The 15,145-nt window shown below is 38.0% G+C and overlaps 3 protein-coding genes across 9 annotated transcripts; all 3 read left to right on the top strand.

Moving 5' to 3' along the window:
* The first annotated feature begins 321 nt into the window (after nucleotides 1-321).
* On the top strand, nucleotides 322-2,531 carry LOC122088182. 3 transcript variants are annotated; one of them, XM_042657364.1, is made up of 2 exons: nucleotides 322-970; nucleotides 1,963-2,531. In XM_042657364.1, the coding sequence occupies exon 1, from the start codon at nucleotides 486-488 to the stop codon at nucleotides 960-962; it is 477 nt and encodes a 158-aa protein (XP_042513298.1). In that variant the 5' UTR covers nucleotides 322-485; the 3' UTR covers nucleotides 963-970; nucleotides 1,963-2,531. The 3 variants fall into 3 exon arrangements, with proteins under 3 accessions (XP_042513298.1, XP_042513297.1, XP_042513296.1); XM_042657363.1 differs by having other exon boundaries at nucleotides 323-970; nucleotides 1,956-2,531; XM_042657362.1 differs by having other exon boundaries at nucleotides 324-977.
* Nucleotides 2,532-5,035: 2,504 nt separating this feature from the next.
* Nucleotides 5,036-10,778, top strand: LOC122088179. Of its 5 annotated transcripts, XM_042657359.1 has the most exons (4): nucleotides 5,036-5,450; nucleotides 5,841-6,632; nucleotides 7,979-8,025; nucleotides 10,351-10,778. In XM_042657359.1, the coding sequence occupies exons 2-4, from the start codon at nucleotides 5,957-5,959 to the stop codon at nucleotides 10,399-10,401; spliced, it is 774 nt and encodes a 257-aa protein (XP_042513293.1). In that variant the 5' UTR covers nucleotides 5,036-5,450; nucleotides 5,841-5,956; the 3' UTR covers nucleotides 10,402-10,778. The 5 variants fall into 5 exon arrangements, 4 of the variants coding, with proteins under 4 accessions (XP_042513293.1, XP_042513290.1, XP_042513291.1 ...); XM_042657356.1 differs by having other exon boundaries at nucleotides 5,038-6,632; XR_006143010.1 differs by having other exon boundaries at nucleotides 5,056-6,646.
* A 1,801-nt stretch (nucleotides 10,779-12,579) lies between these two features.
* On the top strand, nucleotides 12,580-13,347 carry LOC122089032. The gene has a single exon (XM_042658448.1). The coding sequence runs from the start codon at nucleotides 12,580-12,582 to the stop codon at nucleotides 13,345-13,347; it is 768 nt and encodes a 255-aa protein (XP_042514382.1).
* Nucleotides 13,348-15,145: the final 1,798 nt, after the last annotated feature.

Raw genomic sequence — 15,145 nt, forward strand, 5'->3', positions numbered from 1 at the left:
GGCTTCTGACATAGCATAGGGACCGGTGGGAGTGAGTGGAAGCATCAATAGTGACGGAACTTCTGCCATTTTAAGGGGGTAGGGTGGTCAATTTGCCATCTCACGTGTTTAGGCATAGGGGTTATATTGTCTTTTAGGATAGGGAGAAATAATGCTGCGCCATAATATTGCATACCCTCCAACACACATGCTGACTATTTTGTATTTCACTGAGGTGAGAGTGTCATTTCGCCCGCAATGTCGGGTCGCAGGGCCCACACGCCATCACCAATTTTTGGATGATCAAGCGATCGAACTGCCAAAACTATATCACATTATAACTCCACATAGCTCAAATAATTGACACGTGTAGAGAAGCCCATAGGAACCATGAGGGTTGAGAGAACCAAGCAACACTCAATGGGAAGAAATGGCGTTGGAGAAGAAGATATGGAGAGGCTCATGCCTTCAATTTCCCCAAACCTGAAGAGCCAGTGACCGAGAAAATGGCCATTAGGGTTGAGAAATGGCGAAAATTTGCAGCTCCCATGGCCATCAGCACCATCAGATGCAACCCTGCAACTCATCGTCAGCTTCTCCACAACGGCCCAGACACATTGGAGGAGCTATTAGAGAGGCACGTGGTGAAGAAAGATAAGAATAGCGTTGACGACGAAGAAGACGCGATTTTAGCTCGTCGTCGCCTCACAAGCACCCGCAGAGAGGCTCTTAGTCTCTACAGAGACGTCATAAGAGCCACTCGCTTCTTCGTCTGGCCTGATTCTCGTGGTGTCTTGTGGCGAGATGTTCTGAGAGAGAACGCTCGTAAGGAATTCGAAGAAGCCCGGTTCGAGAGGGACCCTGAGGTCATCACGAGATTACTTATTTCTGGTAGAGATTCTGTTCAGGCTGCCATTGATAAGCTTATTGAGAAGCAGAAGCAACAGATGGAGCGCGAGCGAAACGATGGAAATCGTCGTTGATGATACATGTAACAGTTTTTTTTTTTTTTTTTTTGAGATCGATATAATGAATAATAAACTAATGTTGATGTGATATGATGTAGTTCTTTAATTCAAGAAACAATTATTTGATTCGATGTGCAATTATGAATTTCTTTAGTGATTTTGTGGTTCTTCAATGCCCTAAATTTTGATTTTTGAAGAAACTCAAATAGGAAACAATGTCAGATTGTGGGAAATTGGTGGTAATGTAAATTATGAATCTTTCGATTAATTTTATGGCAGATTTGGTGATTCCCCTTGTGAATTCTTTTGAAATGAAAGGTCTGCAGCTTCAACGTCTGTTGAGTGAGTTTCAAAATGGATTAATCTTAGGACATTCTGAATTAGGAAGCAGAAGAGCCTTAGCATTTACCATCGATTTCAGGGGTTCGCCATCTTCTATATAGGCTGAAAACTCCCAAGAAGTGAGATAAGAAAGATGGATGCTGAGGAAACTGATAAAATAAAAATTACTGAAGAATCAGAGGTGAAGAGAACTTTAAGCTTCATAGTCCTGTTTTCAAAGATTCACCTGCTGTTGAGGTCTATTTTGATTGCTTTTAATCTCTTTTTGTGGGAAACGGAATAGGTAGTCCAGTCAAACCTTGTCTAACGAGCAACTGTTCCATACTCTTCTTTCTGGCAAATTTAAGTGTCCCTGGACATGGTAGCTTGATTTTTTCGATCACTTACATTGAAAACTTTCTTGAGAATAGAAACAGATGCAGCACAGAAACAGTCAAGGGGTTATTGGTGATTAGGCAACTAATTGTTGCTTTAGACCAATGTAGGAAATAATTTTATTTTCCTTCAGTTCTTTGTTTTAAATTTAAAAAATGGAAATCATAGGGACAGCCTTGAGACATCCCAAAGGAAATTGTAGTGCTTGAGATCGTTATAAAATTGTTTTTGGTTTATTTAATTGATAACGGTGTATAAATGCAACCATTGCTTCAAGTGATTTTTTCCTTGTTAACAGGCATAAGAGTTGATGGATGGAGATTTTGGTGAAAGAACCCTATACTACGGCAGAAATGATATGTGGGTTCAATTGATTCAATCATTATATGTTTTAAAAGGGTTATTTTCTATCAGGAGATGTTAAAAAACTACAACCTCAGCCCCTGCTATGTCCTTGTGAAAAATGGATGAAACTGCAGATAGCTCCGAAAGTTTCTGACCTAGAGAAAGAAATGGTGTCCAGGGATAAAAGGGCTCAAGCCTGGGACAGAGCGATCCATCCGTGCAATTCAGTTAGTGCCCAACGAAGGGGAACTTTCTTTTGGGGTGGTGACGAGCCCTCTGAATAGGACTTCGGCAATGCTGGCAACAATCTCTGAGCTCAGTTTTGTTATGTGGTGTTGAAGTTGATTCATCGCCTGCGTTAACCTCCTCACTATGTTAGCCATCTGAACTCCTTTTCTTTATCTTCACAAAAACTCAGTAGCCTGAACCTTGAAACAGGGGAAACATAATTGTGTTCAATATGATATTTAGCACATCATAGATCATGTTTATTTCATTGTGGGACTTGTGCCCATTGACAAAGCTTCATGTTTTACTCAACTTAACAAAGCTGCATCATAGATCATAGGTCTTTTTGGTTTCATTATACATCTTCCTACCTCACAGCTTCAGCAGCATATGTCTCGTTGAACAAAGATGTAGAAACCAGTCTTCCAAACTGCGCTTAGATGGAAACTCTGCTAGTTGTAATGTCTTTTTGTTTGAAATTTCTGATGGATGTTTGCATTTGTCTACTAGAACTCAGTAGAGATCCCACCATCCTCTCTTAGGACTGATGGCATGTCCTTAATAAAATATCTTACTGCTTTAGGATTTATACTGCAACATAAGAGTATCTTGCATTGATATTGGTCAAATTCAGGATCAATGATAAAGTCTATTGTCATGTATAGAATTACTCCCATCCTTCATCAACTACGCCAGTGATGCGGCAAGATGATAACTCATGGAAGTTACCATATTCGGATTAGTGCCCTTTCCTTGCCTTTTAGAGAACAATTTGATTTCAAATCTATCACACCCCATGATTTCTACAGATACGCCCATGATTATTACGCTTCAGGAAATTACATCCTGAAATGAGACGACTTTCCTGCCAGAGGACATGCTATCTAATTTTTATATACTTGCATTTTCAAGAAGAATTTTAATTTAATTTAATATAATTCATACCTGACTCTAATTTTGACTGTCCCTCAATGGGGCTCGTAGCTAGGATACTTGGTAATCACAACATTATCTGGTTTGAGTGGCCGTGTCTGTAGGTTATTGAATAGTTAATGGTTTTACAGGGTTTCCATTTTAAACCATTGCAAAGACCATAACTATCTGAGAGCAATCACTATAACTCACTGCTTTCCCTTTTCCCATATGGATTGATAGTATCCATCCATAAGTTATTAATAGCTTCAAGCCTGCCTCAGGGTCTCATTCCCGGTTCTTTCTTAGTTTCTGTCAAGAGATCTTCCTTCATTGACTTACATCTTTGCATTGCATATAGAGAGGCCTAATAGAAAAACTGGACCTGTGCTGTAGGTTGATTCGGCTTTATGAATTCTAGTTTTAGTGTTATTATGTCTATTGCTTCTTGACCAAACAAGAATGTGAGGAGCCATACAATCAGAGAAGTTGAGTGGATAATGTTGTCAAATTCCCACCGGATGTCCATCTATGCCAACTTGTTAATGAGCTTACAACAAAAACAAAGAATCAGAGGCCCTTCACTACTGTTGACTGTCACTGGTATGATAATACTTTCACTGACTGGACATATAGTTCTGCAACAGGTTCTTCTCTCTCTCTCTCTCTCTCTGCTTGAATTGCTTCTGCTTACCACTCATTGTTTAATCCGTATACTTTCTTAATGAAATTCTTTTTGAAATTTTTAGCCAATGATTGATGGCTTTGATGGAGATGTTGAGTCTGCCTTAATGGTGACATACCTTGACTTTGGACTTCCATTCACCAATGACACCATAAAACAGAAGCATGTCCAGCATATTTCTTGTTGCCCTTCATACACCTAGTAGCTTATCTAGACTGTTACTGTCTATCCAATGGTAGGGATTGCCAAATCATTTAGTCATGACAACATTGTGTGGATCATCAAGGGATGCTTATCTTGATGGGTCGAACAGGGATATAGTCTCTCTTGTAAGGACACCTAGTTCTGACCCTTTATAGGAGGATGTGGCAATTCTTACCATTAGATAGACAGGTCAATGTCCAGATTGGCCAAGTGTCAAACCCCAATTAATATGCCTTTGGAGGATTTTTAATGTTTGTTAGTTAAAAAAAAAAACAAAAAGATAAGAGAGTACAAGGCAAGTATCTTCCACATTTGATACCATACGGAATGTAAGCGACTATTCAACTAAAGTTTAAAGCCTCTGTTCACCCTATGTAATATTCTTAACCAACATAGGTTTCATTAAAGCATACTATCAAGTATCAAGCAATACACACCTCTTTCTCTTAGAATGTTAATTCAAGGATTGAGTTAGAGCCATACTTCTATTAGAAGAATTAAGTTACAAATGATTTTAGCCTAACCTTATTTCTCATAATTTGTTTTCAACTTTTAGGAGATGGTATTTTGCACAAGGGGAATAGAGGAGGCCACCAATAAGCAAGGTGTGGTAAAATAGTATTGTATAGTGGAAGGCAATTAGGTAATTTCAGAGAGATAAACATAGAGGTGCTATAATTTTTTTTGGTAATGAAAAATGGTGCTCAACGGTATTGATCACAGCCCTAGGCCGAAATCCCTATGTGGTAAGCAGCGTTTTTGTAGGACCAACGAACGACAATGGAACATGTCGATTCGAATCCACAATAAGCTGATTCAAGCAATGATGAGGCCAAAGCTTCTTTCACTAGGCTACCAACCCCATTGCCGAGCTGCTATAATAAATCCTTACAAATTTAAATTTTGCCCTCATTGCTACTTGATCCAGCCAAAGCCGCCGATCATAATTCTGGTCGATCACATTTCTAGGGAGAAAAATCCTCTGATATTCTTAATCTTGCAATTCCTTATTATTCTCCCTTGCAGAAGACGACATGTGGACTACTTTAAGTGAACGATCAAGATTAGTAGTTGATTGAAGTTCATACAAAACCGGTTTGAGGTAAGCGAACCAATCCATCCGAACGAATCAAAACGGACCGGTCTCGTTTGAATCAAAACATTCAGAAATTCCGTACCTGTCTCGCACGACACTCCCTCTATCTCACCCGTCTCTCTGTCTCTCACACCGGACCGGTCTCTCTCGCATCTCACACTCTTTGAATTCAGCGACAGAAAGAAATGCAGCAATGGGCAAGGGTCGGACATGGCCCAAAATGGGGTTGAAGTTGTTGGTGAAAGATTTATTTTTTATGCCTGAAGAGGTCAAGTGATTCAGGAAACCAAGCTTTGAAAATCGTCCAGAAATCCCTGTAAGTCGATCACATCCATATCGTCGAAGCTTCAAATGTTTCGTTTATTTTGCAAGAAACTACTGCAATCATCAACCAATCTCCCATTTCTTCAAGACCCATATCTTAGATCCATCTCAAATGCCAATATCCAACCTTCCTTCAGCATAGATTACCTCAGAAATGCTTTCCGATTGTCCCTAGATTTTTCTCTTAAGGCCTGTCAAAAGATTTTTATCAGAACCAACAGCACCAGCAGACCTGAGTCAGTACTTGCACTCTTCGACACCTATGAATTCCCCAAACCCCAAATCCCAAAGCTCATCACCAAGTACCCATCACTGCTCTTTGCTGATCCTGACAATACCTTAAAACCCAAATTAGATTTTTTCTCTAACATAGGGATTTCAGGCCCCGATCTTGCAAATATCCTTTGCAGGGATCCAAGCGTTTTAGATTGCAGCTTGGAAGACCATGTCATCCCTTTGGTCAACTTCCTTAAGAGTTTCATTCACAGAGATGAAGATATGGCTGTTGTTCTGGGTCGCTTGAGATTGCTGAAGGGAGTCCCTGAGTTAATGGGTCCAAACATTGAGATCTTGCGAGGTCAGGGCTTTCCTGATTCGATCATTTCAGAGCTAATATTACGCCGACCTCAGTTGTTAACTTGGAAAGCAAGCCGGTTTAAGGAGAAGTTACTGCAAACCAAGCAAATGGGGTTTGACACCTCAAGTTCGCTGTTTGTTCTGGGATTTCATGCGGTTTCACAGATGAATAAGCCTACGTGGGAAGCAAAATTGGAGGTTTTCAGCAGTTTTGGATGGTCGGAGAATGAGATTCTCTCTCTGTTCAGAAAGCAACCTGGTTATTTGACTCGCTCTGAGAATATTATCAGGACCCATTTGAATTTCTTTATGTACAAACTGGATTGGACAGCTGTGGAAATGATCGAGAATTCAGAAGTTTTACACCAAAGCTTGGAGAAGAAAGTTATTCCAAAGTGTCTGGTTCTTGGAGTTCTTTCCTCCAAGGGTCTGTTTGAGAAAGAAAGATTGGGCAAGGCACTGAAGATGAATGAAGTGAAGTTCTTGAAGAAGTTCGTGATGAAGTATGAGAAGGAACTACCTGAGCTGTTGAATTTGTACAAAAGTATGGCGGAATCTCCCAGACCAGAAACTGGATCTGAGGAAGGCAGCAGGGATGGTAACTTGTAGAATGTACACTTCACAATTTTGAGAAAGTATCTACATTTTCCTGTTTGATGATGCTCATGTAAACATTTTAGTTATATAAGTATACATTCACATTCTTCTCAAGCAAATGTTATTGTTTTAAGTTCTCCTTAATTGGTAAATGATGATAGAAGATGTCTGCCTGCCTTGTTATGGTTATCTGCCTCAGTGTGCTACTCTTAGATGCTCCTGCTTTTGCTAAACCCTCTGAATATTTACATGTTGGTTAGCTGATTTGAAATTTGAAAAAATTGTAGGAGACTCCTTAGTTTGCCAAAATTTTGAAGAACGGGTAGGAGACTTCTTAGTTTGCCAAGGATCTCAAACTCTGTCAGGAAACAATCCCCTACATTTTGCTTAATATCTATGAACTTTTTTATAACCTGAAAAAAGTTCTAAATCACATCTTTTCATTTACCTTTCTTTATATGAATGAATTGGTTGTCAGCAGTTAAAGACAGGACTTGAGCCCAGTTCTAGGGTTTGAAGCTCTACAGACTTTAACAACTAGGCAAGCCAGTATCGATAAAGTTCAAATTTTATGAGAATTCATCATTTGTGTTTTGGAGAGCACCCATGGAAGGAGGAAGTGCACAAAAGATCTTTCTGTTTTCAATTATTCCGTCACATCCACAGCCAGTCTGCACCAGGAAGGAGTCCCGATTGGGGAACTATGTACGTGATCGATGACCATCTCCTTAGAAATCTCATATATAAATGAAAATTTTACTCTCAAGCATGTTCTGGATTATCTACTTCAAGATGATACTCTAATTTCTGGATCCCTTTTTAAGCCATAATCTTACATGTGTGAGTTGATTAAATCTTGCAAGTCAAATTGCTCTTTACTTTGCTAAGGATGCTCATTTGGGCATGGAAACCAAATTCTAAACTAGTTTAAGTCACTTGCATCTCCAAAACTTAAAGTTTCTATCATTACCATATCTCATGTTTCCAACATAACCTTGAGATATGTTACTCAAAATAAGGACCAGAGGGATTGGCCCACCCAAAACTACATTTTTCTGATGCTTCGTTGTTGTCTTAGTTTAGTCCCCACATCTCCAACCAGCTTTCAGTTTTGTGCATCAAATCAGGAGGACCTTATCTTTCAGCGAAGGTATAAAACCAACCATTAGTTGAATGTTTTTGGTAGTTTGATTCTGGCCATGATTTCTTGTTTAGCTTCAGAGAAAATACATATTTAATTGCCTAGGCTTTTCGACCCAGCTACTCCTTCCAAAATACTCAGTTATTTGAATGGAAAAATCCTTATCCTAATAATCTGAAACTCAAGTATAGATGCTCATTCTGCAGAAGTTATGGTGAAGGCGGTAGCGGTGGAGTCTGTTGTAATGAATTCGGTGAGCTTTTATCATGTATTGCTTCTTTCATTTCATTGGTCTCCATGATCAAGTGTTATAAATGATTATATTTGTGGTTGAAGCTTTGTGAGGAGTTTTGCTGTCAGTGATTGATGTGGTTCATGATTATGTAATGTATTTGGTGCTGATGTGGATCATGATTATATTATGTTGGTGAACCTTTTGGAATCAAGTGCTGTTCAAGTTGGAGATTCTGATACCTTTTGGAAGAAATCTTGAATGCCTCTCCTTCTCATGCTCACAGAGAATGCAATAAGGTGCACTTGTGCAAGAAAGCATAAACAATGGGTTGTGGTTTAGATTCTTTGAGGCATCTCTCCAAACCCCTTTTCTAGGTTTAGTTTCACTCTTCTAATCATTAACATTCTGTAAACATTTAGTTTGGATATTATTATAGTCAGAAGCATGCACAACCCTAGAATGGTGGATTCAGAATGACATTTTGCTTCTCTGCAGAGGAAAAATGTGAAGTGTGAACATGCTATAAACCACTCACATGTGACAGAAAACAGGATGAAACCTACCTTCATTTCTATTGCTTTTTTTTCTCTGCTATGATTTTAATGGAAAATGATAAACTTTAACAAAGGTGTCCAATGCTTAGAGCTCTGCCTCTTCCTCTTCTTCTCGTTCTTTTGCATCATAGTTTTCCATCTTTCTTATTTTCTTTTTCTTCTTTCACACTCTGGATCAGACATCACAATTATCATGCCAGAAGCTGCTGCTCTGTAGTTTCATTATCTAATTCTTCTTTCTGTATGGTCTCTCCCTTCTTCCCTTTACCTACCCCGCCCCCCAAACCCCCAAAAAAAAAATAAATAAATAAAAATAAAAATAAAAAACTGTCTCTATAGACCCTCTTCCTCTTTCTTTTCTACATTTGTGTAGAACTAATCTTGATGCAAGGAGAACATGTGACTTGAAAAAAATCAGAGGAAACTCAATGAGTTGGGGTGGGTCTTTTCAATAGTCGAGGAGGTTTACAGAACTTCAACAGAGCATATATTCTGCTGAGAATAATAATATAATTCCAAAAGTCCCTCTTCCAGATTCATTCTTATTAGGGAGTTTCATTTATGACCTTAAAGAGTAAGAAATTTCTCCCAAGATTACTATGCCATTTGAGACATTCAAAACATAAACCCAAATCTAGACTCAACTAATTAAGTAATGATTTTAATTTCATATTCCTTGGGACTCTTAATAACCAAATATTTTCCCTAAGCATATTTGGATTTACAAAAAAGTTACAGAAAAGGCAGCCACTGAAACTCTAAAAGTGGTGTCTCAAAGATCATTTTCTACTTGGAAATAATGGCTTGCTGTATCGGGACCATGCGGGCTTGGGCTTGCTGTAACTGGCTTAGTTCATTCTCAAAGTACCCAGCAAATTAGGCCTTTAGAGGCTGGCTTGAGATTCAGTTGGGCCATGCAAGGGCCTACACCACACATTTTCTTCCCTGGATCCCTCCCTTCCATTCTTTATCTCAGGAATATGGTGAATGGGATTCTAAGGAGTCGTAATCTATTCCTACATGATGTAGTTAGAGAAATTCTTAAAAATTCAGCCCTCATGTCCATAATTGCAAGAAGTTCCATGTGCCCCTTTCCTAGGTCAGGTTTCCAACTTTTTTTTGGGTTCTTCCGGGACTAATGGTGAAGATTGGATATGGGAAGCTAGGCTCTAATTTCAAGAATTCTGACAATGATCAAAATTTTCTTTTGGAAATGTCTGAAAGTTACACTAGAGGTTAGAAAACTAACTATAATATTTATGTGCCCTTTCTGTAATGACAAGGCGGTTTTTTTTTTTTTTTTTAGATTAAATTCTTTATCAGGGTTGGGAGTCAAAATCTTATACCAAAAAACTGTGTTGGATCTTCCTTCTTGAGTATTAAGCTTGGTTTTTTCAAAATATTAGTATTTCTTTGCTGCCTTTCATTGAATCGTATTTGTTATCCTGTTTGGATGCCCTTGTAGTGAAGAAGTTTTTGAAATGTTTGATTTCATCCATTGAAAATAATGTCCAAGTTCAGTTATGCAATGAACTTGGTTTGTTCACAAGATTTTTTCCAGTAAATCTCCCAAGTAACCCTCCCTAGGCAGTTCATACTTTGAATATGGTGTTAAAAATCATTCATTGTGCATTGAATTCAGCTGTTGAATAGTTTTCCCAACAAACCTAACACTATTTCTTGGGCTTCTCATGGAGAGTGGATGAAGCTTTACTCTCTCTACCAAAAGCAAGTCAAGCTGGGTTTGGCTAGATACATTGAAATGATGAAGCTTCAAATTTTTTTGCAGAATCTCAATATGAATTTGCTGGAGAATGGTCACCCAATTAGTGGAAACTGAGGCTCTCTCAAGATCTCAAGGAAACATGCAATCTGAAAGTTCAGAATCATATTGTGGGGTGTCTTGAAGAACTTGCAAATTAGTTGCAGCAAGTGGAGTTCCATGGTTGATAATGGGAACTTGTTTAAGTCAATTCAGTCTATTGCCATGCCTTTTATTCCTATTTAGTCATCACTTCTTCCAATTTTCTAGCTATACACAGCTTGTAGCAAGAGTAGGTCTGGTCTGTTGTACTTTAGCCAGATTGAAAGATGGCTTTTGATGATGAATTGTTACTGGGTTAATCTGAACCAGTTCAGGGTAGGACGGGACATTTTTGTGACTTAACACCCTAGTTAACTTGTGATGGAGCCAATGAAATCCGGTTTTGATAATAAGACCTGCTACTTTTTTATTTTAATGGTTTAGAAAATTCTAACTCAGATTAGGTTTTCCTTAAATTTCTCCACCACTAGTGGTGTGACCGTGATGAGACTCTCCCATGTTATCATCAACTCATGCTCTCTATTGAATGAGTCCAAATTACCCTTCCTCACGCTAATCAAATGGTCAGATCTCCATGGTGAAGAGATTCTCTCTTCTGTCATAGGTGAAAGAAATCTTCAAAAGGGTCCAAATTCAAATATACAATCTCTATATTTCCCAAATCATAATGGATGTAGTATCAGCTGAATTAGACCAAACATCCTATATTGTCAAAGAGAAGAGAACATAGGTTAAGGGAAAAGATAGCAGCGCTGTCCTAGTGTAGATTTCTATATACCTCTCTCATATGATAAAAAACAAATAGGGTTCACATTGACACACACACTCACTCTCTGGGTTCACATTGACACACACACTCACTCTCTCTCTTCTTATGGCCACGTGGACTTCACACGGATGATGTCATACTCTAGACTTTACAAAATTTTTAGTTTAGTTGGTCCAGTCTGATTCAGTTTTCTGTTGGTTCAAGAAATTCCAAGCAAAATTTTATTGGTCCTTTTTTTTCCAGTCAATTTCAGTTGGATCATCAAATTCAAATGAAAATTGACACCCTAGACTACTAGCATTTGAATAGGAAGTTTGACACATGTTTTTCTATACCATTCTCTACACATATCCAATAATCCTACAACAATTGGAATTACTTCATCAACTTCCACTTGTCACATTTAGATGTTAAAAAAAAAAAAAAAAAAAAAAAAAAAAAAAAAAAAAAAAAAAAAAAAAAGAAGAAGAAGAAGAAAGAAAGAAAGATATATCCAATGTAGTAAAACTTTCACTACCATGGGGTCTTGAAAAAATCATAATGTACATAATTTTACCCTCACTTTACAAAGAGACTATTTTTTAACTCAAACTCGTGACCACTTGATCACATTAGAGCAACATCACCATTGCACCAAGCTCCACCCTATGGCACAACTATATGTGCTCCATGAAATTCACGGACAAATTATCAAACAAAGACTATCTTTTGATCATCTTAAATAATCCACCTTTTAATCTCCACTTCCCCAACCCAACCACCACCCCGTTGGATTGAACTGGAAGGAACCGTTAGACGGTTCAGTGCTAGCCCAGGATGATCTATGGATAAAAAAATTATTTAGACCGGATTTGATCACGTTTATCTTTGAGCAGGATCCGGTCCAAACTTGATAAGTCACCATTGGTTGTATCTCATGCCTGCCCTTTTGCCGTCCAAAATTCAAAACCTTGGTTTTCAGCTTCTCCCCTGTGCTCATCTCACTGAGAAGACGAAGGGAGATTGGGCTGTCCATGCTTGGGACCTTTTCGATTCCTAACACTTGTAAGTCGTTCTACTCTAACACTCCCAGAATGTTTAGCCTCTGTTGCAGAAATTTTTTTCACATAAAGTGGTGTGGTGGTTCATCAACACGTCTCTTTTTTCTTCGGAACTCATCTCTTAGATTTAGTTCCAATGCCACAGAAATGCCGTCTCTCACGGTAGATTACCTCATAAAAAAATGTGGGTTAAGCCAAGAATCTGCTCTTAAAGCCTCCCAAAGGATTAACATCAAATCCACCACAAAAGCAGACTTAATTCTTGCCCTCCTCAACAGATATGGATTACTTAAACCCCATATCTCAAATCTAATCAAGAAGGAGCCAACAATACTCTCAGTAGATCCTAAGACGCTCTTGGCCAAAATGGAATTTTTTTCTAATATGGGGATTTCGGGCCCCAACCTTGCAAGGATCTGTTACAGAGACTCAAGTATACTAGCGGGTGTAAGTTTGGAAAACCAAATTGTTCCTTCCATGGAATTCCTTAAGAGTTTTCTTCATGATGAAAAGAATGTTGCTGTGGCCTTGAGTAGGTTAAGATGGCTTAAGGGGATTCAAAGAGTAATGGAACCAAATATTGAGATCTTGCGAAATCAGGGGGTTCAAGAGTCTGGAATTTCGAAACTATTTATACGACGCCCTCAATTACTTACTTGGAAACAACCTCAGTTTAATGAGATTGTCCTGCAAACCAAGGAAATGGGGTTAGACCCCTCGAGTTTGATGTTTATCCATGCCCTCTGCTCGCTGTCACAGATGAATAAGGCTACATTGGAAGTGAAACTGGAGGTATTTAGGAGTTTTGGATGGTCAGAGGATGAGATTCTCTGCTTGTTCAGAAAACAACCCTATTGTTTGACTCGCTCAGAGGAAATTCTTAAGATGAGATTAGATTTCTTCATGAACAAAATGAGTTTGACTGCAGCAGAAGTTGCCAAGAACCCAGTCGTTTTGCTTCTTAGCATGGAGAAGAGAACTATTCCTAGGTATTCTGTTATTGAAGTTCTTCTGTCTCAGGGTTTGATGAAGAAACAAAGTATTTGTTCTGCGTTGATATTGAATGAAGATAAGTTCTTCGAGAACTTTGTCAGGAAGTATCACCATGAGCTACCTCAGCTGTTAAAGGAGTACAAACGTAATGTGGAATGACTTGGGAAATGGAATTGGTGATCTGCATAATTTGTTCTTATAATTTTGACAGGTATTTGCATTTTTGTACTTGATGATACCTGGCCATGTAAATGTCTAGGTTCTTTACTTGCTTCCTTTGCCTACAGGTAACATTCTCTTTAATTTATATTAAGGCTCCATTTGTTTCCATTTAAAATTTTAGAATGATACGTTGGCCCCATAGTTTTCCCCTTGAAAATTTTACAAACCAAAAAACAAACAGTGGAAATTTTGATTTTACAGTGAAAGTTTCTTTTCTGGCTATTTTGTGATGAAACAAACGGAGCCTAAATGGCTTATGTTTCTGTATGGGGTAATGTAGATAATGGAACATAATGGCCCACTGGAAATGGGAAAACTCTCTATTTATAGGCATATTAATGGTACAAGTGATGATCAGACCAAAATGAACACAACTATATGGGAGTTACTGAGTAGATTCTCCATTTGACTCCTTTAGTGTAAGTAAGTTCTCAGTTGACATTCAACCTAAGTATGGCTAACCAATGGGAGAAGAGTTATTCTAAATTTACTGCTTTCTCAATTCTCATATTGGCAAGTCAGTTACTTGTGTTAGATATTTCTTGAGAATGATAGTACCAGGTAGTGAAGAAGAGATATAATGTGTGCTGTTCGATTATTTTCTGATTGGCAGTCATATCCTGCAAGTCAATGATTTTTATTGAGACCATGTGGGTTTGCTTCTTATTTTCTTGCAACCTAATGTTTCATGTTCTGGGTTGGTTATGTATACTAGTTAGTTTTCTGTTATTGATATCTTTGAAGACATTAAACAGCTGTAGAATATAAGCCTAAGCCTTTGAGGACTTGCACATCCTTATTATGGAATTTGAAATTGGTCATTGCAAAAAGCAATCAACAAGTTGTATTAGAAGCAGTAGAACTGTTAAACTTGAGTGAACTTCAATGGTTTCTTTGAAAGACAATGTTAGTTTTTGTAGTACGACCTACTAAAATTCTGAAAATTTTTCAAAAAAGTTAAAAGAAAAAGTCTTAAACACTTAGCATGACCATTTTGGAGGATTATGGTTTCTTGGATACAGTTTCCTTGTCCATTTTTCGTGACCTTCTCACATGATGTTGGTCAAATTTGTTAATATATATGAGATACAACAATGGTATAAATGCATGTGTCATATATGTTTCCAGTATCGAGCGTTACTGGATAATTATCCATTTTTTATCTTCTATAGAATTCATGACCTTATGTGAGATGATTTCATCGCCACTTTTACATTCTTAAAAAAAAAAAAATGTTGACAAACTCTTTGTATAGAATAGAGTGAATTTTATAATGGTCAGCCAGGAATGTGAAGGATCTTTGTTTCCTGACAAAGTGGATGCTCACCCCCAAAAGATTTCAGGATAGATCCAGCCAATATCCAAGGCAAGAATCCTGATGAGGTGTGCATCAATATTGACCATCAAGCTGACTGCAAGGGATCTGTTCAAATGCAGGTGTCTGGGAAATATCTACCTGGCATGTTATTATGTATTATCTTATGTGCTTCGTTATGTCTCAAAATTATCCCCATGTTCTTCTTTGTAAACCAGTTATCACATAAATGTTACTTAATTGGTTCAAGTCCGCTATTTAGTTTACATAGTTTTCTGAACTCTTTCCATGAACAGCATTGAAATTCTAAATTACTTCCTCCCTTTTTTCCTTGCACCCCCCCCCCCAAAATAAATAAATAAATAAATAATATTAATTCATGTTTTTTCTGTTTGTAACCATAATGATTGATGTTGCCTA

This window comes from Macadamia integrifolia, chromosome 9 (assembly GCF_013358625.1).
Source record: "Macadamia integrifolia cultivar HAES 741 chromosome 9, SCU_Mint_v3, whole genome shotgun sequence".
Taxonomy (NCBI): Eukaryota; Viridiplantae; Streptophyta; class Magnoliopsida; order Proteales; family Proteaceae; genus Macadamia; species Macadamia integrifolia.

What these genes read in the sequence shown, in the direction of transcription:
- LOC122088179 (XM_042657356.1), top strand. Translation starts at nt 5,486, where the DNA reads ATGTTTCGTTTATTTTGCAAGAAACTACTGCAATCATCAACCAATCTC. An exon ending in TGAGGAAGGCAGCAGGGATG is followed by an intron (nt 6,633 to 7,978) that starts GTAACTTGTAGA and finishes CTCATTCTGCAG; the next exon opens with AAGTTATGGTGAAGGCGGTA. An exon ending in AGTCTGTTGTAATGAATTCG is followed by an intron (nt 8,026 to 10,350) that starts GTGAGCTTTTAT and finishes ATTTTTTTGCAG; the next exon opens with AATCTCAATATGAATTTGCT.
- LOC122088182 (XM_042657364.1), top strand. Translation starts at nt 486, where the DNA reads ATGGCCATTAGGGTTGAGAAATGGCGAAAATTTGCAGCTCCCATGGCC.
- LOC122089032 (XM_042658448.1), top strand. Translation starts at nt 12,580, where the DNA reads ATGGGGATTTCGGGCCCCAACCTTGCAAGGATCTGTTACAGAGACTCA.